This window comes from Fundulus heteroclitus, chromosome 10, assembly GCF_011125445.2.
Source record: "Fundulus heteroclitus isolate FHET01 chromosome 10, MU-UCD_Fhet_4.1, whole genome shotgun sequence".
Classification (NCBI taxonomy): Eukaryota; Metazoa; Chordata; class Actinopteri; order Cyprinodontiformes; family Fundulidae; genus Fundulus; species Fundulus heteroclitus.
In genome coordinates, this window is record NC_046370.1 from 17,241,069 (window position 1) to 17,266,692 (window position 25,624).

Consider the following 25,624-nt stretch of genomic DNA (forward strand, 5'->3'; position numbering starts at 1 on the left):
TTTTATATCCATATTATGTATTTATTTATGCTTCTAAAATGATTAATATTAAAATGTAGCATGGTCATTTATTTATTCATTTTACTTTGACTCTAGCATAAAGAAGTCCGGGATTGTCAATATCAGATACATTGGTGACTGTTGATCCTGTGATTTTCTATAATACATTTTTCTATTTTAATTTAACAGCAGTAAACAGAAATGGGCAAAACTCTGTTACAAATTAAAAGAAATGTAATAAATAGACAGAAAAATTATACCAGCCATTTAAGAACCAAAAAAAAGGTTTCTTAATTCAAAAAAGTATGTGTTGGTATGAAAAGCGCGTAAATGGATTTAATTTATAAAATGTATTATTTTATCTAATTTTATTTATCTGCTTCATTTTATTTTTTTGTTTTTTCTACACATTCCCGTCCAGCAGATGGCGGTCAATGCAGGCTCGTTCGTAGAAGAAGAACGAGAAGTGACGTCACCGTCTCTTCGTGACGCATTCGGCGATGTAAACAAGAGAAGACAGTCGAGGGCAGAAGGGATCAAACAGGCCGACGTCACCTCAAATGAAAGCCGTTAAATACGCTTTAGGCGGCCGTCATGGGGCTCCCCGTCACAATTAAGGTCAATTTCCGCGGGAACGTGAAGCGATTCCTGGCTCAGGATGTGGACAAATTGGAATGGGAATCCGTGGAAGCCTGGGTAAGCTGCTGGAGGGACAAAAAAAAAAAGCTGGCGCAGTTTGGGAAAGAGCAGGCCCAAGAAATGGCCTAGCAGACACGTAAACAAGAGATCTTCTGAAGGACGGTCGATTCGGTCAACAGAATGTGTGCGGAGCGGCTCGTTGTTTAGGGCGGATAAGATAAGCTTGCTTCAAGAACAAAGCTTTTGTTCTTGCACCTATTTTTCCTGCAGTCGATGTGTAATGTTCCGGAGCCTGACATCTCCGTTATTGAGGTTTTCTTGTGCTTGTGTGTGAACCGCTGGTTTAGAAAGACTCTGTTTTTCTGTGGCTTGGATAATAACCTCTTCGCATTACATTTCAGATCAAAGCGTCCTTTGGGATCAACCACTTTCAAGTTAAATACTTTGATGAAGATAATGAAGAGGTAAGGCTATCCATATGTAAACATGGCGTCCTGACCAGGAAGTGTTTACTTGTTAGGCTACAAAACCATAACAACACATACATGCCTAGGAAATGTTTTATATGCACTGTATATTTGTATATTGTGTGTGTGTGTGTGTATATATATATATATATATATATATATATATATATATATATATATATATATATATATATATATATATATATAATTATTTATTTCTACTAAATACACTCGCTGAAGAATCTGGTACACATGCTCAGTGATGTGTGTGTAAATGATGCAAAAGTATTCAAACCCCTTAATATTGTTTACATTTTGTTTCTTCACAAACACAACATTCTATGTATTTTCTTGGGTTTTATGCACTAGACCAACACAAAGTAGCTCAAAGTAACCATGAAGTGGGAGTGAAATAATATTTTTTTTCTGTTGAGACCGAAGCTGTTGGCCCTCGTTCAAGCTCAATCCGATCGGACGGAGAGAGTCTGAACTGTGGCTTTGGTCTAAAACCATTGCATTGTGACCCATGGCTGTATGTTCAGGGACGTTGTCTTCCTGGAAGACCAAGGGTCTGTCCCCGTATCAAGTCCTTTTCTGCCTCCATTCGGTTTTCTTCCAGGGTGGCCTCGCATTTAGATCCATCCGTCTTGTCTCTGCAGATGAAAAGCATCCCCGTAGCATGATTCTGCCACCACCATGTGCTGTTTTTTTTTTTTTTTTTTTTATGGATATAGACCAAACTGCCCAAACCAGAACGCCCTTTTTCCACATGTTTCCTGCATCCCCTACATAGTTTGTGGCAAATTAGTCTTTTCTTAGTTTTTTTTCTAGTCCTTCAAGGACAGCTTTGTAGCTAATGACGGATTGTTGTCCTGTTGATAGATTCTCCACCTGAGTTGTGGTTGTCGGCAGCTCCTCCAGAGTTGACCATGTCTATTGTATTCCCTGGTCTTCATGGTATTCATTAAAGTTTTTTTTTCTTCTTACAAGTCCGTTAGGCCTTCAGAAAACGACTGTCAATAAAGCGATTAATTTATACACAGTTGGACTAACGGTGCATTTTAATTCCCTTCCATAATTATTTACCACTTTGTGTTGGTCTGTTACATAAAACCCCCCAATACATAACATTCAAGCTTTGATATTTATAGGATAAAAATACAATCTGCTTTGTGAACAAAAAATTATTTTACTGTATTTAATTGACTGGTGGGTTAAGAGATCAAAACAACAAAACCAAGTTCAGAATAGGCAGTGAGAAGATAGGATCACTTCTCAACAGGCTGGTGCTTTATAATGAGACATATGGTGAATTGATCAGCCCGCTAGAGAAAATAGAAATAGAATACACAGTCAGTGGCTTTAGACTTGATTCTGTCCCATGAGGTCAGAGTCCATAGTTCAGCCTAAAGCATGTGACTCTGCTCCACCCTTGTCCTCCTCGGTTCGAGTGTCATGGACAGGTTACTTTTTTTTTTCTGTTTTTTTCTTTTTTAAAGGCAGTCAGGATATTTTAAAAACACAGCAGCAATAAATCAGGTTGTTTAAAATGCCAAAAACTGTCCAAACCCTTTGTGTTAATTAAATAAGTTGTCAAGAAAGACGACAGTGAGCGTGTTCGCTGGTCTCTAACTGAAGTGTGGCTATAAATGAAAACGGCTGAGGGGGAAAGTCTTAAAAATAAGCATTAGGTGCGTTTGAATGGATGTAACAGATTACTCTGTGTACACCCAGTGCTGATCACACATCACTACTCTCTCCATGCTGCATTTTCTGAAAGGGCTCATTTTCCCTTTTAGATTCTTTAAACATAATGGCCTAAAACGACCCGAGTGTTTTCACCCTTAACGTTTATTTATTATTTTTTTATATACTCCCAAGCTGCTTGGTACTTTTGCTGTTTTTTGGTAATTGTTTCTCATTAAGAAGAGAATCCATGAGCTGCATGACGTTTTGTCACCACACCCTCCTTGGGTATGTTTTATTTCTGCTTTGACAACCGACGACTTCAACTCTTTGTTTGTTCGTGTTTTTTTTTTATAACCTGCTAATGTTATGGTAATCCATTACCTAATGTCCACCGGCCAGGAGGTGGATCAGTATTTATTTATTTATTTTTTGATTGGGGCGAAGGCGTCATAATCTGTCAAATAGAATTTAAAGTCGACTGCTAGTGAGTTGGGGGTCTGCCCTGGGGTCTCCTCCCAGTGAGTAATGTCCAGGAAACCTTCAAAAGGAGGCTCCTTTCGCTGCAGAGGAGCAGCAGCTCTACTCCGAGCCCCCTCTGGATCCCTGCTCTCCTCTCCCTATCTGAGGGTGAAGCCAGCCATCCTGCGGAGGAAGCTCACTTTACCGCCTTCTAATTCTTCTAGTCGTGAGCTATATATCTCATAGCTCAGTCCGCGGTTTTCCGCTTGAGAACCAAGGCCTGCGTCCTAGAGAAACTCATTCTAAGCCTAGTCGCTCGGCTCATGTGTTTGAACTGCTGCTGTGCCTGCTGGAGGTCATGGCCTGAAAATGCCACCCTAATTGGATCTTTTGCAAAAAAAAAAAAAAAAAGCCAGTGGATGCTCCACATTTCCCAGATAAGCTTCCCCAAACCTAACACTGATACGGGCATTAAAAGTCTGTATTGGGTTTTTATGTCGACCTTTTTGGACCTCTCGTGGGGTTTGTGAGTTGTAAATACTTTGAAATGTTTAAATATTTGAGCAAAGGAAGACAGAAGACTTAGACAGACGTTATTAGGCAGAAATATCATCAGCAACGATCAGACGTGCTGACCATGGAGGGCGAATTTTGGAACCGGGTGCGTCAGTGTTTGGTTTTTCTCCTGCATTGATGGTGGGTCTAGTTCTGTATTTGAAAGGACCGGGTAGCAGCACTTTCTACCCGAGGTTAACTTTATATTTTCTCCCTTGTGAAGTGATGTGTAGATTTGTACTGCTGTAGGACAATTCTGATGTCCTCAGACAGCTGAAAGGTCTTGGCTGAGGACATAATCTGTGGGAGCCACAGCTCTGGCTTATTGGCAGGGAATCCACACACAAGCAAATCAGTTCCTACGTTTCTATGTCCTGCGTTTTTTTTTTTTTTTTTTTTTTTTTAAACTGCGTCAATCATTTCTTTGTAAGCAGTCAAACTCTAAAAAGAATCTGCAGGGGATCAGGTCAATATTTTTCCATCCTATGGTGAATAATATTATATTATTGTTTCTTTTAAGAGGAATGCAAGTTAGTGACTTAACTCATTGTGTTCTTATTTGTGTTCTCTTTCAGATTTGCATAAACAGTCAAGGTGAGAGCGACATCGTTTGACGGGTTTTGTTGCTCCGTCACATTGAGCTGCGTGCTGATTCTCACACTGTAAAAAATGTTTCTGTTTTCCAGATGAATATGAAGAAGCGATCAAGGTATCGGAGCGCTCCTGTTTGTTTGGGCAGTGATGGCTGAGTAACACGACATGTTTTCTTTGTTGTTCCTATAATTATGTGACGAAGGGGGTCCGGTAACACACGGCACCCTGAGGGGAAGAAAATCCAAAGTTCTTGAACATTTTCACATTTATTTTCACAAAGAACCCAGAATTTCAACATGTTTAATGGTTGAAATTCGGGTTAAATTGATGTTTAATTGCTGTGTTGATACAAGCACACTCTCCTCGAATACAAACCCATGTCTTTCTTGTCTCTCGGTCGTCGGATCTTTGTGTTAACTGTTCGTTCCTGTCCGACTCAGAGCGCGGAGAAGCAGGGGAACCAGCTCCACATGAACGTGTACAAGATGAAGGGCCAGGCGTGCGGAGGTCCGCTGAAGGCGGAGGTCAAGGAACTCAAAGGAGACCTCCGACCTGCTCCTCCTTACCCGTCCAGAGTCAAATCCGTGGATAAAGGAACCCAGATCACCCCAGAACGAGAGAGCGTAAGAAAACCTTTTTGTCCTCTTTTTTTTTTCCCCCCGTTTGTTAGTTTTAGTCTGTCGGCTGTATGCAGCAGGATGAGTCCGTCGGAAAGGATTTCAGTCCTCTGCATCTCGTCTTACAGGTAGCAGCAAAAGATAACAAGGGGAATAAACCTGACGATGACCCTCCTCCCATGTGGTTCAGATCGTACATGGAGAAGGTTAGCTGTACTGGGACGAAAGATTTGTGCAGAACGTTTCCCACAGACTAAAAAAAAACTATATTTTCTGCGTTTCCTAGTTCAAGGACGAAGTCGTAAAGGAGGTGGTGGAAAGGATGTGCAACGACTTCTCCGGCCAGTGCTGTACCCACAAATCCTCCGACGGGCTCCAGGAGGACTGTGGGGCCATTGAAGGTCCTATAGGGCCCCGGCCGGGCCCCTCCACCTCTAACGGATCGCTTGGCTACACCCCCAACTGCAGCACCTGCAACAAGCTCACCTCGGAAGGGGCTTACAAATGCAGGTAGGCCTGAGGACAGGGGGGTGGATCTGACGTGCTGGTGTTAACTTTTATTAATGTGTATGATTATCAGCATCATAAATAATCTAATCTAAAAAAAAAAAAAGTTCTGAACTTGATTCGGGTTAGGTCATTTTCAAGGTACTCGAAAGTATTAACCGTGGAAAAATAGTTGAATAGATTTATTTATTTTTTTGTCACACAAACGTTTAAGTTCATCAAATAAATGTTAAATCGGTCAAAGATCAGTAAACGATCTCTTTTCAAATGTTGATATGACGTATTAAGAGAATACGGGCTATCCAAACCAACCAACATGGATTGTGCCACGCTAAGCCGCAGCAACTGACTATAATAAGCCTTTGTGTTAACGGACCGTAAAGCTAGGTTTACGGTCAAAAGTGGCGCCGTCGTGCGTGAGTTAGCTTGGGTGTGTGACGTCCACTGTTTCTTCTCTTGTTTACTGTATTTCCACTGGTTATGTTTAGTACTGCCCCCCCTGTGGTTTTGGAGAGTACTGCACCCACGTCCGCACAGACCTGTGCAACAACCCTACACGCGAGTATAACTCAGCCTTGAGTCTTACATCACTGTGGAGGAACATTCGGCCCAGTCAGCTACACGTCTTTCCACCTCAGTCAAATTTAAGTCCTTACTTTGACTAGGCCGCTCCTACCCGTTTTCGATTTGTGTATTTTGTGCCAGCCAAAGGTGCGCTTGGCGTGCCTCAGACCGTTGTCGGGTTGCACAAGTTAAGTACGCCTCAGTTTCAGGCCATAAACTTGCTCGCAGGCGCCCGCCTCTGTAACCTCTTCCAGTGTTGATAAATGCCGTTGACCTCGTTTCCCATCTGTCCTCAGATGTATTTCAGTCAGGGCACAATTTGTTGCTTTTTGGGGGATTTTAAACCTATTTCAAGTTGTCAGACAGGCAAGGCAAGGCAAGGCAAGGCAAGGCAAATTTTCTTATATAGCACAATTCAGTACAAGGACAATGCAAAGTGCTTTACATGATTAAAATATAGCAAAATAAAACAGAATAAAAGCAAGTAGGAATAAAATGTAGATAGAAAAAAGTGGTGATTCAGTTAACTAGAACAGTTGAAGGCAGTCCTAAACAAATGTGTTTTTAATCTTGATTTAAAGGAACTCAGGCTTTCCGCACCTTTACAATTTTCTGGAAGTTTGTTCCAGATAAGTGGAGCATAAGAAATAAATGCATAGGATCTGCTTTGGTGAATTTCTGGAGTTTGCAGAATACGCAGTAAAAAGATGTGGGTGGAATATAACTGAGCTCTCTTATACATGTGATGCATCTTAGGTAATTCATCGGTTATGAACGGCAAGATACAAATTTTCACCACACATCTTTTAAAAATAAACGGTGGTCTGGAATGTTTGCGCAAAAAAGGTCTTACAACAACTTGTAAATGTTTTTTACGTCACTGTGAATATGTGGGAAAGATGATGGTATTATTGAACATCGTGAGCAATTTCTGCTCCGGTTTTTGTTCTGGTCATGATTTTTTATTTTATTTTTTCCCCTCCCCCTGCTGTTTTCTTGCCAGCGTGTGCCCATCCTGCATCCTGTGTGAGATGTGCAGACACAGCCACGATCCGAGCCACAGCCTGGTGAGAACCAAGACGCCTCTCTCCATCCCCGAGCATGGAATGTCGGGAGAGTTTAGGTAAACCTTTAGAAACTGAGGCTCATCCAGCTGCTTTCTTGCCGTAGATTTAAAAGTGACTTCTAGTTCTTGCTGTAGCATCAACATTATTAAAGGTGAAGACAAGGCAAAATATGTGTTCTGTTTTTCTTTTTTTGAAAGCCAAACTTTTGATAGTCAACAAATAGGTGTCCCTGATGACATTTTAAACCAGGTTCCCAAGGCGAGGAGACAGGACTGTGCGCAAGGCCGAGAGACAGCGCCTCAAAGCTGAAAGAAGGCAGCTGAAAGCAGAGGTGAAGGAAATCAAGAAGAAACTGAGGCTGGAGAAGAGGGGGATGCAGTGGAGCGGACCTTCTACCTCAGACAGAGTCAGCCTGACAAACATGGCCTCCACGTCCACCCAGTTCCCGGCGCTGCCTCCTCCCGCTGCCTCAGAAACGGCCTCAGGTCCAGCCCCTGACCAAGGTCACCTCCCAGCCCCGGTCCCCGACCCCCAGGACTCCAGTCCAGAGTAAGCGCCACCTTGGAAGGGCGTCCGACAGTGCTGGGTACCTCTAGCCCAGCATGGATGCAAAAAGTCTTTTTTTTTTTTTTTTTTTTTTTTTTTTTTTCCAAGAAAAGCAATGAAAATATGGCATCTTTGTAATCTAGTCTGTATGAGTGTTTTCGCTGGCTGCTCTGGGGTGGTGGCAAATGTTGGAACTACCTCAATGTGAAAACTGTTGCTGCTGCTTCATATATTTTCTAAAAAAAAAAGAAAAAAAAAAAGAGAATTGCTTTTGAGCTGCAAAGAAAAAAAAAATCGGGGGTCCTGCTTTTTTTTTTTTTGATTCATAGAGAAACAAAAGAGATGCGTATTATAGAGAAACCAGGGCTTTTTTTCAACAATGCTCTGTACACTTGAAACTAGGGGTCCCGGGGTCTCGCGCACGTCCTTGGTGCCCACTATGGCTGCCTTGTTTCTGGATGAAAATCTGCCTGATAACACCCGTCTGGAGCCTGGTACCAAGTTCATCAAATACTGGAAGATGAAGAACTCGGGCACAATCAGCTGGACCTCAGAGACCAAGGTACCCCTCCCACTCATCGAGAGGCCAGGCTCCACTCTCTCTATCTCTCTGTGTGCCCCCATCCCACTTTACCTCCACTTTAATTCTCCTCCCAACTTGTTTTCTCCTCTTGATCTACTAAAATCTACTAAGATTAATAATTTCAAAATTTCCTTTACCTCAGTGGTCCAAATCAAAAAGGGCGACTTGTATATACAATAGGTCCGTTACACACGGTGTGATATTTTCAAGCGATCATTTCTGTTTAGTTTAAAGATGATAATGGCTCACAGCAATCGAAAACTCGGAATTCAGTTTCCCGAAATTACAGTTTCACATCAGTACAACAAAAGTCCAAACACTGGTACGATGTATGCACTCGGTACATGGACGGGCCTAAATCTGCATTGGTTACTGCATCTATGCGGCGTGGCCGAGACGCAAGGGAAGCCCAAGGTTGCTTTGCTTCAGCTCGTCTGCGTTGTTGAGTCTGATGTCTCGTTTTCCTCATGGCTTAACGTCACACTGCAAAAGAAACGCCGGGAAGACATTAATCATCCGCGAACATACTCCCAAGTATCAAGAATTGGCAGCGTGGCTGCCGATGAGATCGCTCGTTTGTTGGACGAAAGTCTCACTGCTGGAGATGTGCTCACCTTTCTCCGATTTACGATGCGTCAGATGTTTGAAGGTCTCGGAGCGCGCTGGTAGCACAGTTCAAGAAGGGTGGATTTAAAGCAAAACGTGGATTTATAGCGACCGACCAACAATATGGTCGTTGCGTGAGCTGCTCATATCCCCCAACCTTATCTCGGACAACACCCAGGAGTCTCCGTTGGGTTTTAATACCAGGATGGTTACAGCGGGCGTTGGTCCGGCTGGACAATGAACTCGACGTCTCCATGAAGCTGGTGAGCGGGAGGAATCACGAAGGGCTCTAAAGTATCCTGGTCGATGGCTGCGTTGGTCGGCGGACGTCAGAAAACGCGGCGGACCGAAAACAGCAGGTGACCCCGTCCAAGAAGAAGCTGCTTGGATCCGGTGCTTCTGTTGTCTTTCTCCAGACTCCGGGGCCACGATTTCCAAATGAAAGGCACCATTTATCAGAAGTGAGGACTTTTGGACCATTGAGCCACATTCAAGTCCTTTTCCTCCTTAGCCCAGGTGAGACACTTCCCATGGTGTCTCGGTTCAGGAGGAACCAGTTGTGGATACACATCTGACTGCTGGCAGCTAAAGGTCTGACTTCAACCGCCTTTTGCTACTTTCGAATCCTCTCCAATCTCAACAGGTTTATCTTTCCATTAATATGCTCGGCTGTAGCCATCCGTGAGCTGTGGGCCTCATTAGTAGCGATCTGTTTGCGTAAGTAGTACTAAAACGAACGTTCCCCTTTCATTAGCTGTGAGCCACAATCATCCGAGCTAACAGAAACGAAAAGCTTGACTATCATTGTTTCTCTTTTTGAATGGAAACACCGACATGAGTGTAACTTTTCAGCGATCTTCCCATTTTATTTAGATTCCACCCGTGTTTATACAGCATCTTCTCCTCAGATACTTACTGTATTTAATCCAGTCAGATTTAGGTTGTGGTTTAAGTCTTTGTCTGACTGTAAAACGAGTGTAGCCCCTCAGCATGATTATTTTTTAATTTTTCTTATTTAAATAGCATTTTTTTTTTCTGTTGCGTCTACTCTAGTTGCATGCTCTTTGTCCTTGTGCCTTTTTCGCATGTGTATCCCTATTTTGTGTTCTGTGTGTGTGTGTGTGTGTGTGCGCGCAGCTAGTGTTCATGTGGGGGAACCTCGGCTTGGCGTCGGACGAGAGGAGGGAGGTCCCGGTGCCCCTGCTGCTGCCGGGACAAGTGGGCGTGGTCAGCGTGGCCTTTGTCGCTCCCGTCATGGAGGGGATGTACACCTCCCACTGGCGGCTGGCGCACTGCGGCTGTCAGTTCGGCCCGCGGGTCTGGTGCAGCATCGTGGTCGACTCCGGCAGCAGCCGCAACGGGCTCGGGCACCAAAGCAAGCGATTGGCAAGTCTGCTTCCCAGTGACGTCACCTACTACAAGCATCTGTTTACATAGATATTTAGAATATCTTACCAACAATGCACTGCAAAAATGGAACTAGAAATAAGTCAAATGTTCTTAAAATGAGTGTATTTGTCCTTGATTTGAGCAGGTAAATAAGATGATTTGCCAATGGAACAAGATTTTTGCACTTAAAATAGGAAGAATTCATCTCAATCATCTTATTTCAAGTGCAGGATGTCTAATTATCTTATTTTAGGGGTCAAAATACTCATTCCATTGGCAGATAATCTTATTTACCTGCTCAAATCAAGGATAAATACATTAACTTTAAGGACATTTTAGTTTTTGCAGTGTGGCTTCATATTTTCCTACCAAGGAGCCCAACTTTCCTGCAGCCTTATAAACTGATCTCCAAGCTTTCTGAAAGGCCCGCCTTAATGAAATGAAGGGAAAAATCCAGCAAAAGGCATGACAGAGAATCCTTTAGCTGATCATCTGATTTATGCTTTTCAGAACTTGTTGGTGCTGTAATACTGATTCAAGATTTTTTCATGGATTTAAAAAAAAAAAAAAAAAAAGTCAGCGATGGACTTCTGGTAGCAAAATGGCCAAATAATATCTTTAAAAGATGGTTCTTGGCTTTGGGTCCCCTTCTTGTTGGACTTGGATCGCACTGTGACAGTGAAAAGGAGCCAGGAAGGCCTGTCGCTCCCACGCTGAGCGCTGCACAAGACCTCTGTAGGAAGATCGTAGCGATTCACGCTTGCTGAGTCGATATCCGGCTCCTAGGAGTGGCGTGGAGGAGGCTAGAAGCAGCAGTTTCACCTGTGTGGCAAGGCAGGGCGAGCCTAATGCCGAGGCTGCAGCCTCGTAGCGCCCTCACCTGGGTGGCAGCGCTCAAAAGTACTTTATTGCAATGGTAATGCTCTTGGCCGTACGGCCACAACCTCTGACTTGACCAAAACTATTTCACAAGCAGCTCAAATGATCTTACAGATTAACCCTCCCTACCCTCGGGACCCATGGGCTCCCCACCGAAATGGCCAAATACTCCTCCGCAGTAGGCCGATTGCTGGGAGACCGTGCAACGGCAGAAAAACAGATAGAAATTCAGAGCCCTGGTATGATCAGATGACGGTGTACAGAGAAAAACACAAAGATTTTGTCTAAACGTCCCTCTGACTGCCCTAACCAGCATACTCGAATAGTATTGGGTTAAAGGGTGGTGCAGGCGACAGGGGACTGAAAGCCAGCAGCCTTCCACTGATGATGATCAGATACTGGACGGAAAATAATAAAAAAAAAAAAAAATAAGTAGCCAAAGTCCAAAGGGGAAATTGTTTGAGTCCTTCAGAAAGCTTGGAGAAATGTTAAATAAAAACAATTAGAAAACAAATATCGGGCTGCTTTGAAGGAAACCACAGAGAAATAAGGCCCGTTTAATGACTCTTGGCAAGTAGAGAAAGAAATGTTTTTTTGTCTTATTGTCTTATCTTCGATGCAGCACTAGAAATAATTAGCATTAGGTTATCTTTAACCTTTTTTGTGTCCCAGGAAAAAAAAGCGAGATCATTTGCCACGGTTTAAAATGAAAAAAAAGAAAAGAAATTGGATTATCCGTACAATGCAAGTTTGTGGTTTGAATTGAAGGAGACTCTGAAACGGATAATCTGGAGTAACTGAAGATTATTCTGAAAATTCATAAACATTCTTCCATTTATTGGTTTTGACTGTTTTATGTGCATGAAAATGCTGTCGGGATATTTGAAGACTCATCGATTCAGGAAATCGAAAAACCCATTAGCATCTCAAAGCAAGTGTGCGTAATAATCAGGAACTAGGAGTCTACACTGCAAAAACGGATCTAAAAACAAGTAAAATGTTCTTAAATTTAGTCTATTCGTTCTTGATTTGAGCCAGTAAATAAGATTATCTGCCAATGGAATGAGTATATTTGCCCCTAAAAGAAGATAATTAGACATCCTGCACTTGAAATAAGATGATGGAGATGAATTGTTCCTATTTTAAGTGGACAATCTTATTCCATTCGCAAATCATCTTATTGACCTGCTGTTCTGTTTTTGCAGTGTAGTATACATTAACTGGAAGGGAACTGATGTCTCTACCTGCTGTTATAATAAAGATTAGTGTGAAGATTTAAAAGGGAACGTTTGTCCATAGTGATACGACTGACCCCCTTCCTGTTTGTGCCCTAGAAGGAGGAGGTGAAGCCAGCAGCGAAGGAGATGACACCAAAGGAGAGTGGTTCGGCCTTCCCTGTAGACCTGCCCCAGGAGGACTTCTACTTTCCATCCGTCGACCTGCTGACCGCGCAGGTGCTCACTCAGAAACCCCCCTCAGCGTGACCTATAGTCTCCCGGCAGGTTGTTTTCAAAGCCGCGCATTGATCAAACAGAAACGAGCCTCGGAAGAAGCGCGGCTCAGCCAGTCGCGCGTACGTCCGTCTCTATAAGGACGAGCGCGTGTGTTGGGTTAGGACATGCCGTCATGTTCATCCCGGCGTTCAAATCTTTGGTCCACGTTTTCCTTCTCCTATCACAGGGGTGTCAAAGTCATTTATATATGGGGCCACTTTGGCGTCATGAAGTCATTTAAAGGGCCGGTAGTACGTGTATAGACGATACTTTTCATTTCATAATTTCATTCCAGTTCACATAGAAGTATAAAAAATGCACAGTAACATAAAAGTAGCAACCTTAGGCCCAGTTTATACAGTTTATCTGCAAGAAAAGTTGATATTGGGGTGAGTTACACTTACAGGAGGCACAGTTTTAGCCACTTTATACACTTTAAGAGGATATATCTCTCTACTTTATGACATGATATGCCTTTTTTTTTGGCTCTTGAGGGCCGGATAATTTACCTTGACGGTTCGAATTCGTCCCGCGGGCCTTGAGTTTGACACCTGTGTCCTATCAGGAGGTCACGATGTGATGAGAAGCTGCTTGTGCCGCTTTTCTCAACCTGAGTAGAAGTAGGCTAATTTGTCAGGCAGCTGATTAAATCGGAACAGTGTTTTATTAATGCCGGCTTAAATATCGTCCTCAGACGGGCAGGGGGGGTGCGCGGCGGAGCAGATCAGGCGACACGTCGTTGAGATATTCTCCGCCACGCCGCAAGGATTTGAAAATATGACAGACTCTCATTGTTCTGCTTGCTTTTTTTTTTTTTCTAGGATCTGCTGTCATTTGAGTTGCTGGACATAAATATTGTGCAAGAGTTGGAAAAAGTCCCCAACAACACTCCTGTCGGTGAGTCAAAGGGCTCCAGATATGAACAAGAAAACGACCAAACTCACATTTTCTTGAAATTAGTATTTGTCCTTGATTTGATCAGGTAAATAAGACGATCTGCCAATGGAAAATAAGATCATTAGATATATTCACTTGAAATAAGGTGATGGAGATGAGTGGCTCCTAATTTAAGAGCAAGAATCTGATTCCATTGGCAGATCATCTTATTAACAGGCTTAAATCAAGGGCAAATACACTACTTTGGAGAAGAATTCACTTCCTTTTAGTTCCATTTTTGCAGTGTAAAAGAAAATCTGTCTTCCCTTTATATGTCTCCTCTGCAGTCGACTACAAAGTCTGTTTTTTATTTCAGCTTTGACCCCCTGCATATCCCCCCTCCCCCACGATGCGTCCGTGTTGGAAAGGACGATGACGTCACAGACGAAGGAAGAGTCGGAGACCACGGGAGTCCGGAAACTTTTTGGTGAGACCCGGCTGAATCCTCAACTCTCCGTAGCTTTCTAATTTAGAATAGTTAAAACACAAAACAGGTCTTTTATGTTCAGCTTATTTTTTTTTTAAGTCCTTCTGGAAATGTATTTATGTATTCAGTGAAATAAAAGCAAGAGGATCTAGCAGGATTTTATGTAGTGAAGTTGTTTTGTGCGCCCTGTGACCACAACTCAGTAGGTTTGGCCTGACAGAGACGGCACATGAGTGGCTGCTTCAGATGGACTCTTTAAAAAATAAATTTAAAAAAAGATGCAGACATAATCCAGTGTAAAAGTTCCGGTACGACACAAAGTTTTAGTCTTATTTTTTGTGCGTGGCAGTAGCAGCCTTTATTTTGACTGTAGGCCTCCTTGTCTGCACGTCTGGTGCTAAAAGCTGTTTCGCACCCCTTCTGCCTCCGTTGTATTTTCCCAAGGTGTCAAACTGAGGCCCAAAGACCTGCCGGAGCCTGTTGCGCAAGAGGAGGAAAAGGAGGAGGAGATCAGCGGAGCCCAGTTCCTCTGCGAGACGGTGATCCGCTCCCTCACGCTGGAGGAAGCCCCCGACCACCGGCCCCCCCGCCGAGCCAAGCACAGCAGCCTCAAACCGCAGGGTGAGGCGCCGCAGCCGCTTTAACGCCGCAGCCGCTTTAACGCCATGTTGCAGGAACGTCATGTTTAATTTTTTTTCCTTCCCGTTACATTTGTAGTCGTCACCCGGGGGCCGGGCTTTGGCTTTGAGAGGGCAGCCAGGGCCGAGGAGAAACAGGAGAAAGTCAAACAGGAGGAGATCAATGGCGATAGAATCCAGAGCGTAGCGCCGCCAGTAAGCGCAGGCTTCACCCAGACGACGCAGGGAGAGGAAGACACGAGGCCTGGTGAGAGAGAGGATAGCTCTAATCTCCATTTTTAATTTGAAAATATTATAAGGCTGCGACAACTGCAGCCAGGATGGTCATTTTGGTATTTCATGTTTTTTTTGTTTGTTTTTTTTCTCTCCACTTGGTAGATCCTGAGCCCGGAGCCGAAAATGAAAACCTTAATGTCGGCTCGCATCAGGACAACGAGGACAAAGAGGTGTTGCATGCGATGCAGAACATGAAGGAGAAGAATTGTGAGAAGGAAGAAGGCAGGACCAGAGAAGACTGGGACGAGGTGATGCTTTAAACACTTTGCATAACATCCTTTCCACATTGACTTCTATGTGATTGATCAACAACACAACAAGTAGCTCATAGCTGTGATTTTTTTTTTTTAAATTTATTTTTTTGAAATCCACTGGAACCATAGAGGGTCAGTTAAATGGTGAATAGACTCCATCTGTGGGTCATTTATTCTCAGCATAGAACCTGTGAAGACCTCAGAGGTTAGATGGCATTCATTAAGACCAAGGAACACGGGGAGACCGTTGTGCAAAGGCTTAAAGTAGAGTTAGGTTATAAAATAACTTAAAAAATCTCACAGAAAAAGGAAAGAGTGCGTCACAACGACAAACTTCCCACCAGCTGAGACTATCTCAGATGATCGTCTCAGCTGGTGGTAAGGTGATCTGAAGATGGATGGAGGCGGAACTCTGAAGAAATCCTGCACTGTAAAAACGGATCTAAAAACAAGTAAAATGTTCTTTAAAATGTGTGTTTTTGTCCTATATTTGAGCAGGTAAATAATATTATCTGCCAATGGAATGCATATTTTGACCCCTAAAATAAGATAATTAGCCATCCTGCACTTGAAATAAGATGATGGCGATGAGTTGTTCCTGTTTTTAGTGCAAAAGTCTTATTCCATTGGCAGATCATCTTATTTACCTGCTCAAAATCAAGGACAGATACACTCATTTTAAGAAAATATCACTTGTTTTTAGTTCTGTTTTTGCAGTGTGTTAGGTCCATCTTCAACAGCGATGCGCTCCTGTGTGTTGGTCTATACCACAAAATACATAAAGATTGAAATACGCTGAGGTCTTTGGTTGAAATGTGGAATACATCCTTTAAATGTGTTTAAGGGGCTTGGACATATTTTTGTAGTACTTTTTTTTTTAATGAATACAAATATAAATAACACCGTCATTGTTTCAGCGGCTATTATAAGCCAGTACCTTTTTATGCAGAGTCAATAGTTACAGCCGCTTGATCATGGCTTAGATTTCTGGACCAAACTTTTACTGACGAGATCTTGTCTTGTCAGCGGGGTGCAGATTACGAAGTCTCCCAGTCAAAGGGTCAGACTTTAAAGGGAACGCTGTAATGACGGAAGTAAGGTTTAAGCAACCGCCCAACAATGGGATTGTCTTATATAAAGCCTAAAGGCCTCTGTCATCTTCCACCACAGGTCAGCAGCCAGACGTCCTCCGTCTCCTCCAGCGACGACTACATCATCGTCCTCCCGGACTGCTTCGACACCAGCCGACCCCTGGGGGAGTCCATGTACAGCTCGGCCATGTCGCAGCCGGACACCGCCGCCACCGCCACCGCCACCGCCACCGCGGCTTCCTCCACCGACCCAGACCAAGAGCAGGAGAAGGATGAGCCCTGCAACTTCGAGCCGTGCAGGGAGGCGCCGCTGCTGGAGAGGAAGGAAGAGGAGACCATCGCCGTGGAGGAGTCGCTGGGGAACACCTGGCCCCTCCACGTCTCGCCCATCCACAGCAGCGTCAACCAGATGCTGTGCGCGTCCCAGACGCTCGACGCCGTGACGCTCACCCCCGAAGTGGTGCCGCCGCCGGTCGTGCCTCAGCCCCTGCATCCCACGCCGGTCATCTACTCGCCCAGGTCAGACAGGGACCGGTTAGGACGGGCTCTAACAGTCTAGGTTGACTCGACTGTATGAAAAAACATCCTTTTTTTTCCTTCCAAAAAGCAGCAAAAAAGTGGCCGATAAATCGATTTTATCAGCTAATTCGAATTTGCAACCCCTGAAAATTTTATTTCGGAAAATCTAGACTTTTATTTTTTATTTTTTGCTAATGGCTTCCATGAAACTTTGCAGTATATCAGTCCAAAAAAGGGGGAAATTTTTGGTAATACCATGTAATGTAGAGTATATGTTTAGGAACATATATAGTCAAAATACTCCAAAGAGGAAACTTTTTACCCTGAGACGAGGCACATTAATTTATTCATTTACTTGTTTGTCTAAGAATCAGAATCAGATATACTTTAATAATCCCAGAGGATTATTGGTGTTGGTGTGAAGTTACACGAGCGAAGGGAAGCCCGTTCATAGATGTGTGAAACAACTAGCAGCAAACATTTTGTGTTATATTCTCAGTATTTACTGATAAATTTGTGATAAATTGCGCTTTGAATTCGGGTCGACTCCCAGATGAGATTATTGAAATAAAAGTTACATTTTAAAAAACTATTTCAGATATGTTTTTTATGAAACAAAAGGGAAGCAAATCGATTGGTACAAAATCTAAATCTGGGATTTTATTTTTAAGCCACATCATCGCTCACACTGCAAAAACAGATCTAAAAATAAGTAAAATGTTCTTAAAGTAAGTGTATTTGTCCTTGATTTGAGTAGGTAAATAAGATTTTTTGCCAATGGAATGAGTATTTTGACCACTAAAATAAGATAATAGACATCCTGCAGTTGAAATAAGATGGAGATGAGTTGTTTTAAGTGCAAAACTCTTATTCCATTGGCAAATCATCTTATTTGCCTGCTCAAATCAAGGACAAATACACAAATTTTAAGAACATTTTAGTGCAGCAGTAGTCCCATGTAATGTTCAAATTCTTTGAAAAATATTTGGGTTTTCGTTAGCCATAATCATCAACATGAACAGCATTAAGTAATTGTGATATGTTTCTTTGTGGAATTGTATTTTAGTACTATTCTCATTTATTGAGAGTGGCCTAGATTTGTTGATCCCCTGTTGTTTGCTGCCCTCTCCTGGGTGTCTTGTTTTTGTTTTTTGAGCTTCCTCAAAATTAATAATAATTAAAAAAAAAATAGAATAAAAACATTCTTGAGTCGGGGGGGAAAAAAAACTTTTAATGCAGTTTTGAATGGTTGACTTTTCTGTTTCAGGTCAGAGGCGCTGTATCTGGCTGGGGATCCCAGTCCTCCGGCCTGCGAGCCATACGAGCCACAACAACCGCGGGTTCACCTAAATGGTGAGTTTAGCCACGGCGGCCACCCGGATCCGGCCCACATTACAGAACCGCAACATGTGCTGGCACATAAACCTAATTTGACATTCATTCATGTCAAACCAGACAGTTTAACTTTACCGCTGCCACTCGGTCTGCTGGTTAGACTCATTGTGTTTACATGACTTAGCCGTTTCATGGTTGTAGGAGGGAAGTTAAGACAGCACAGGAAGCACATGGTGACCACCGCAGGATGAGAGGAACTAACAAGGCACGGCGGTTTTTTTAGGACTTGTTGCTTCAGCTAAGAACAAAAAAAAGAATACGTATGTTCCCCATCTAATCCGTTTTTTGTTTTTTTTTTGTTTGTGGGTTTTTATTTCCTTTTCTAGTATCATCCGGTCTGTCCAGATCAGCCGGCTCAGCATGCAGTGCCTTTGAGGCGTACAATCCGAGAGCGGGCAAAGCGCTGCAGCCAAGGTGCAAAACAGCAGAGTAAAACTTCTTGTGCTACAATTTCTGTGCTTTTTTTTCTTTTCTTTTTTTTTTAGTCTATTCTTCTCTTTCATGCTGCACTGCAACAGAATTCAGCCTGTTAACCTGAGATGTAATTAGAGTAATCGGTGAGTGTGACTGTGTTTGCACCAGGGGCCAAGGAGGCATCACAGAGGGACTTGTCAAAGGGGCCCTTTCTGTGGCCGCGTCTGCTTATAAGGCTCTCTTCACTGGACCAAACTGTTCCATACAGGTACACGACCCAAAAGTCTGCTCTATAACCAAAACACAGAACCTCCCAACATGAGAGCGTCTCATCAACGCTTGACTGCCAAATTTGCTTGCTTGTTGGAGTATTCGCACAAGCAAACAGAAAAGATTTAGCCTAGTGTAATTAGATAATAGATTACATGATATCTGAACGGCAGGATATCCCAGAGTGAGGCATGGGGCTGGTATGAAATATTGACGGTACCATCTATTTGAGTCAAACTAGCTCAGCTTTAAAGCATTTGCGCAGAAATGTGGACCAAAAATGCATGACTGCCTTTATTTTATTTATTTTCCTTGACGGTAAACTAAAACAGCATGCTGACTTATTAAAGTTTTAATAATCCTCTTTATAAACATGTTGGTCAGTATAGTGTAACTTTTAGCTGCGCTACTCTTTATAGAGTGACGCAGTTCTATTAGGCTGATGTTAGTTGGGTAGAGAGCCTGCAGTCGGCTGCTCAACAGACACGGGGGGTGTCCGTGTTTCTGTCAAGCAGAGTTTTTTTTTTTTGTTATTTTCTTTCCTAAACAGCTCAATTTGTCTTGGGATCAAGGTAAAAGTGTAGCAGACCTTCGTTCAGCCGGTCCAGTTCACAATGTTGCAGCCGATTTCCATCGTGTTTGCGGCTCAGCACCTAAAAATTCGGTTTACATTTTATTTATCAACGCTTTAATGAAATAAAGTCTTCATTAGTGTATAACTCTTTATGAAATGGCACCACTTGGCACATTGATTGTTGTCAAATGGAAGCATTTAAAGCTCATCAAGGAGCAAAGTGAGTGTTAAATTTCTATAGACATTAATGTCTTTTTGTGACCACCCTTAAAACGCTCTGACATTGATGTTCTCTTTAGCAATACCTTGTTACTGTTTGAACATGCCGGCGCATAAAACCAACACTCGTGTAATTTAAAGACATCTGTGCTGTTATTTTCGGCTGAAAAAGATATGCCTGCACACTAAGGGCTGGGCGATATGGACCAAAAATAACCTACTAGAATACATAAAATTATAACTATAACACAACAAAGACCATCTCGGCATAAACAATATAGTCTAATCTTATGTCTCTTTCTGAAAAATCGAAAAATCTCGACGTCTAAAACAAAAAAAATCTGGATATATTGCCCAGCTGTACTTACACACACATACAGAGCGGTCACCAAGCTTTTACCTTTCAGGGCAGACGTTGTGACCTTTTTTTTTTCTGCATAAAGGAGCAAGTTTTTCCTAAAGGTGTCTCAGTTTACAACATTGGTTTACTCCCAAATAAAGCTGAAAAATCTGTTTAGTTTCAGCACTTTCTTCTGGCATCTCCTTAAAGGGAAAAGGACGGAGAGGTTTTTCTTAAATCTTGTCATACCTTGAGATTTGTGTTGCATAGCTTTATGTTGTAGCTATTAGAAAACGTTACTGGCTTTCCCGCCTGTCCCTTCGCACTTAAAGGCTAAAAGAGTCTCTAAATCAACATGGCACCATACTGTATATATATATACATGTCATGTAAACAGTTACTGAGCCTGCAGCAGACGTAATTTTATTTTTTACGCTTGTTGAGGAAAAGTAACAATAATGCTCATTGGGACCCATTTGAAGACGTTAAATTAGACATGTTGGTAGTTTTTGTGCCAGTTTTATTCAACACAACAGCATATGTCTTTTAGTTTAAGAGCAGGGTTTTATTTTTTTATTTTTTTTTATCATTCTCAGATGTACTGCTTCCCCTCAAAACCCATCTCTGGCCAAACTCTCTCGAGTCATAGCTACTCGCTCAAGTCTGGTCTCTGTGGTTGCGGATTCTGTTTTGGCTCTTGCAGATTGAAGGGGAACTAGTTCCGCCTAGTAACAGCTCCAGCCAACAGAATGACTGCGTTTACCTGTGGCATCATTGGCTGTTCCAGGGTCCAATTATTTTATTCACAGTTCACTCCAGGCGACTGCCAGTGACCAAAATGCAACAGTTAGAAGATACTGACTACATACAGGTCCACTTGTAATAAAAAATACCCGCTAAACACGTCGGATTAAAAAACCTCCGTACAAACTGATTACATCTCAGGTTAACAGAATACAGCAAACGTGTTTGTTCCGTTGTTTTAGATCTCACGCCTCCCGCTTTGAGGGCAACACACTGTCTCTGTGACCGACACTGTCAGCCAAAGTACAAGTCAGACTTGAGCGAGCTTTGACTTGAGCAGGGAGGAAGTTTAAGCGCGAGGGAATCGGAATCAGACATACTTTGATAATCCCAGAGGGAAATTAGTCTCCTAAAAGGCTGCAGAACAAGAAGAATCTTAAATCTAAAAGTAGAAATGATAGATTTCTGAATGAGCAGAACTAATTTGGAAGCAAGCAAGCAAGCAAGCGATTTATTTTTGTGTGTGAACGCAGATTTTTGCAGGGGAAGAAGTACGTCTGAGATTGAAAAATAGGAGTTTTAAATTGAAAATACATGATTCCTTTGATTATAAGCACAGGCTATACTCATTTCCAAGTGTGCCCGATCAACAAAAAAAAAAAAAAAACACCTTTTAGTGAGAGTAGCTTTATATTTCTGTTCTTCTCCTTTCCCATCCTTCCTCGTCTTACCGCCACGCTCTCCTGCTTTGCTTTCCAGCGAGGGATCGACCCGGCCACCAGACAGGACCCTTCCATGATGGCCGTGCTGCTGGAGATGGGCTTTAAGGACCAGCGGCTCAACCAGCAGCTGCTGAGGAAGCACGGCTACAACCTGCTGCACACCGTCAACGAGCTGGTCCAGATGGCCGAGGAAAGCCAGAACGAAGCTGCCGACCCCGCGCAATGAGCGGACGGCGAGCTTCGCGAAGGCGCCTAGACTCATAGGAAAGAGTTATTTCAACTTTTAAGCTTAATTTAAAAAAACAAATACAAAAAAAAAAAACAAGAGAGTAATTATAGAGTTTGGCTTTTAAATGTCTCACCTTCTTCCGTGTTTGGATTCTTTTTATTGCTTTTTCAACATTACACTACACTACGTCCAAATATATGGAACAAAAATTCAAATCAAGCATAGGTTTCCCGAGAAATCGCTAAGATATAACAGCTTCTCTTTCCCTTTTGGATTTTAGGTTTTACCGCTTTCTTAAAATGAACCTTTTACTGTGCTCCTTCTTGTGAAAGCCTCTCGTTGGTAGCTTTGTTTTCGCCGGACCATTAAGCGGTATGTGTTGGCCAAAAGTGGGCGAAACCTGAAATATCGGAAGAGTTGAGTGTTTTTCATTTCCTCATCCCTGTGTTCGTGTGGCTGGCGTAGCTGCTTTCCTCAGTGCTGTAAAAAATAATTGTGCTCTCTAAAAAGGTTTGGCTAATATACTTCTGTGAGGTGAACCGGGTCAGAAAAGCTAGCTCTGATGCTGCTGAAGCTGCATGGGTTAAGAGTCAGAGTGCAGTGATAAGAATAGATATTTAAGTTTTTTTTGTTGTTGTTTTTTTTTTCCCTTTTAATTACTGTAGTGAAATTTGCCTAACAATGCAATCTTCTTCTGTATCAGAGTACTGTTATATTAGACGTTGACATGTGGAATGTAAACCCAACTCTCGGAACGGATCACTGTTCAGATTTGGATGTTTTGGACACCTGCATGACGAATCGAGGCTTTAGAGACAGGACATGTTGTTGTGGTCTTAGCACTGTCACAGTGAAACAAAAGAAAAAAAAACCCAGCTTTGTGACTTCTTTTGTCACACACCCCCACCCCCCCCCTGCATTTTCACGTGTCCTGGTCAAAAACTCAAAGTGAAACCCAGCAGTTTGCACTCATTAAAAGCCGAGATGTCTCCTAAAACACATTCCTCAAGTTCACCATGGACCCAAGTATATTTGAATTGATTGCCTCTTGGGAGCGATGAAATTAGTTTATCAGAACATGCTTGTCATGTAAATTGACATTGTGTTCGTGTGTCTGGATTTAAGTTAATGTACAATTGTGTGTGCGCGTGTATGTATGTATGGTTGAGATTTTTAGGAAACATTGTTTTCTTATGTTTACAACTGTTCAAGTTAAAAAACAACATGCTCTAGAGAGTAACTGAATATATCTTCATTGCTTGTCGAATTATTCTTCTGCAACAGAGTGTACACTTTAAATATTCTTCTCCCAATCTGCCAATAAACTCTTTGCCCATCTGTTTCTTGCCCTTTTGTCTCTCTTTGATTAAAAAAATAATTAAAAATATCTAGCGATGTAAGTCTTAAAGTTGCGCATAGGGAAAATAAATCCTTTGATATCTAATTTGCCATAGAGTTGTAAAATATTCAAACACACTAGTGTTAAAGGCTGGTTAGCAGTCACCACTTTGCAAAAAAATATATAAATATGGCATTAGAATATTACAATACAGCATATTTAGTGGTAAGGTGGTGCGAGGGGTGTTGGTGCTTATCTCCAGCTGTCAATGGGTGAGAAGCCATTGACAGAATTTAGGGCGGCCAATTAACCTAACCGTCATGTTTTTAGGACTGTGGGAGGAAGCTGGAGTACCCGGAAAGAACTCCCACATGCACAGGGAGAACATGCAAACTCCATGCAGAAAGACCCAGGGTTGGATTTGAACCCAGGAATCCCTTGTTGCATGGCAACAGCGCTACCCACTGGGATACTGTGCTGCATAAGGTAGCAAATTTTGGTAGATTTTCTGATAGGTTGTCACTTTGACCCTCTCTAATTAACTCCAGTTAACTCTATCAAATAGAGTTCACTGAATTTTTAAAACCATTTACCAATGAATACCAGTTAATATTTGCACTTAAGAAGAAAAGACTGACCTAAATCAGTGAAAAGAAAAACACTTAATATTTTAACCATTGAAAAAACAATCGGAAATATAAAAATGTATATAAATATGCTATATTTGTGTTTGAATAGTGCATATTAAATTTAGTTAAAGTGAAAGTTTTTTTTTTTTTTTAAAGAAATGGTGTGGGGTATTTCAGGCTGTTTAAATGCCACTTTAAAAAGCAAAAAAAAAGGCTGACAAGCTAGTTTAACAAAGAGTGAAAGCAAAAGAAAACTGGTAGCATTCGCCAAAATGCTCATTTAAAGTATAAATGTGGGAAAATCGAACTGGCTGAAATGGTTGTCTTTAAAAATCTTTCTGAGGCAGCCGCCTAGCTTAACCCGGCCTAATCTGTTTTAGCGTAGCTTAGTTTACCACAGTTTAGCTCATAGTTTAGCTTGTATAACAAAGACTGTTTTAGCTGAGCTTAGGTTGATATGTTCCATTTAGTCTATGTTAACATACTTTAGTTTAATTTAACATAGATTGGATTAGTTTAGTTTCTCTAACCATAGTTTTATAGCTTATTTTTGATTAGCATTTTCCTTTACTTAGTTTAACATCGCTTAGAGTGGCTTGGTTTAATCTATTTTAGCCAAATTAAATTTAGCATACTATAGCAGCTCAGGGGCAGCTGATGACTCATGTAGGCCTGCACGGCTTTGCAAAAGTATTCATGTTTTTGGGATTGCTCATGTTTTGTTGCCTCACAACCTGACATTAGATAGTTTGCACCATTTCATTTACAGAACATGCCTACACCTTTGAAGATGCATTCGTTTTTTTATTGTGTAGCAAACAACCTATGCAACAAGATAACTGTTTGCCCCTGTAGAACCACTTTTTGTGGCTGCTGCAGCTGCTAGTGGTTCTGGATGAGTATCTCTGAGCTCGCCACATCTCACCACTGGAATTTTTGCCCATTCCTCAAGATAAAACTGTTCCTTCATGCTGGGTAGTTTTCACTTGTGAACAGCAATCTCTAAGTCAAACCACAGATTCTCAATGAGATTGAGGTCTGGACTTTGACTAGGCCATTTCAACACATTTAAATGTTTCCCCTTTAACGACTGGAGTGCTTTTTTTTGTATGTTTTGGACTATTATCCTGCTGGAAGGTGAACCTCCTTCCCAGTCAAATCACAGGCAGACCTGTAACTATCCATCTTTAACTGGACCCTGTTGAGTTTTCCAGTCTCTCCTCTGCTGAAATGCATCTCCACAGCATGATGCTGCCACCGCCATGTTTGACTGTGGGGATTTATTTATTTATTGGGGTTAATGGGATGTGTTTGGTTCGTGCCAGACATAGAGTTTTAATTTTTGGCTGAAATATTACATTTTATTCTTCTCTGATCAGAGCACCTTCCCCCATTCACTCGGAGAGTCATCCACGTGCCTTTTGGCAAATTCAAAACATGCCTTCTTATTTTTAACACTGAGTCATTTTTTTTCTGTAAAGCCCAGCTTCATGGAGTTAATTAGGACAACGTAATATTACAGGAGCCACATTTTCTAATTGCCTACACTGACGCAGTTCATCCGGGTGCTTGCTAATTATTTTTAGATGCCCCAATCTTTTGACAAGATGTTAAAAGGAGTCTGTTATTTTTAATCCTAGGCTGACACTTAAAATTATGCCTCCCTCTTGACTCTCCTTCCAACACGTTTAGCTGCTGCTGATCGATGAGCTCCTTAAAAATATTAACACAATCAAGCTTCCCTGAAGGAATGTTGACATCAGTTTAATTAAAAAGAGATTCCTTGGCCAATCTCCTCACCCACGACACCAGTGTGTCCACAGAAGATCACTGTACAGCCAGCAGCATAATCAGGATAAATATAACATATATAATATAATGTATTTGGTTTAATATCCTGGATCCATTCTAACGCCCACCAGATGGTAGATGACTTTCTGGGATACACAGGAGA

At 42.1% G+C, this 25,624-nt stretch overlaps 1 protein-coding gene across 5 annotated transcripts; it reads left to right on the forward strand.

Annotated features, from left to right (window-relative positions):
• The first annotated feature begins 477 nt into the window (after window positions 1-477).
• Window positions 478-23,041, forward strand: nbr1a (NBR1 autophagy cargo receptor a). Of its 5 annotated transcripts, XM_012879462.3 has the most exons (22): window positions 478-696; window positions 1,041-1,103; window positions 4,385-4,403; window positions 4,496-4,518; window positions 4,844-5,026; window positions 5,149-5,226; window positions 5,307-5,530; window positions 7,095-7,214; window positions 7,408-7,707; window positions 8,107-8,266; window positions 10,031-10,279; window positions 12,496-12,615; window positions 13,476-13,551; window positions 13,907-14,017; window positions 14,462-14,638; window positions 14,735-14,902; window positions 15,034-15,179; window positions 16,356-16,795; window positions 18,063-18,148; window positions 18,517-18,604; window positions 18,773-18,872; window positions 21,511-23,041. In XM_012879462.3, exons 1-22 carry the CDS (start codon window positions 595-597, stop codon window positions 21,697-21,699), a joined length of 3,222 nt encoding a protein of 1,073 aa, XP_012734916.2. In that variant the 5' UTR covers window positions 478-594; the 3' UTR covers window positions 21,700-23,041. The 5 variants fall into 5 exon arrangements, with proteins under 5 accessions (XP_012734916.2, XP_021180678.2, XP_021180679.2 ...); XM_021325003.2 differs by lacking the exon at window positions 10,031-10,279; XM_021325004.2 differs by lacking the exon at window positions 7,408-7,707.
• Window positions 23,042-25,624: the final 2,583 nt, after the last annotated feature.

Coding starts and splice junctions, on each gene's coding strand:
- nbr1a (XM_012879462.3), top strand. CDS start 595: ATGGGGCTCCCCGTCACAATTAAGGTCAATTTCCGCGGGAACGTGAAG. Junction 4,519..4,843: donor AATATGAAGAAGCGATCAAG/GTATCGGAGCGC, acceptor TGTCCGACTCAG/AGCGCGGAGAAGCAGGGGAA. Junction 16,796..18,062: donor CCGGTCATCTACTCGCCCAG/GTCAGACAGGGA, acceptor TTTCTGTTTCAG/GTCAGAGGCGCTGTATCTGG.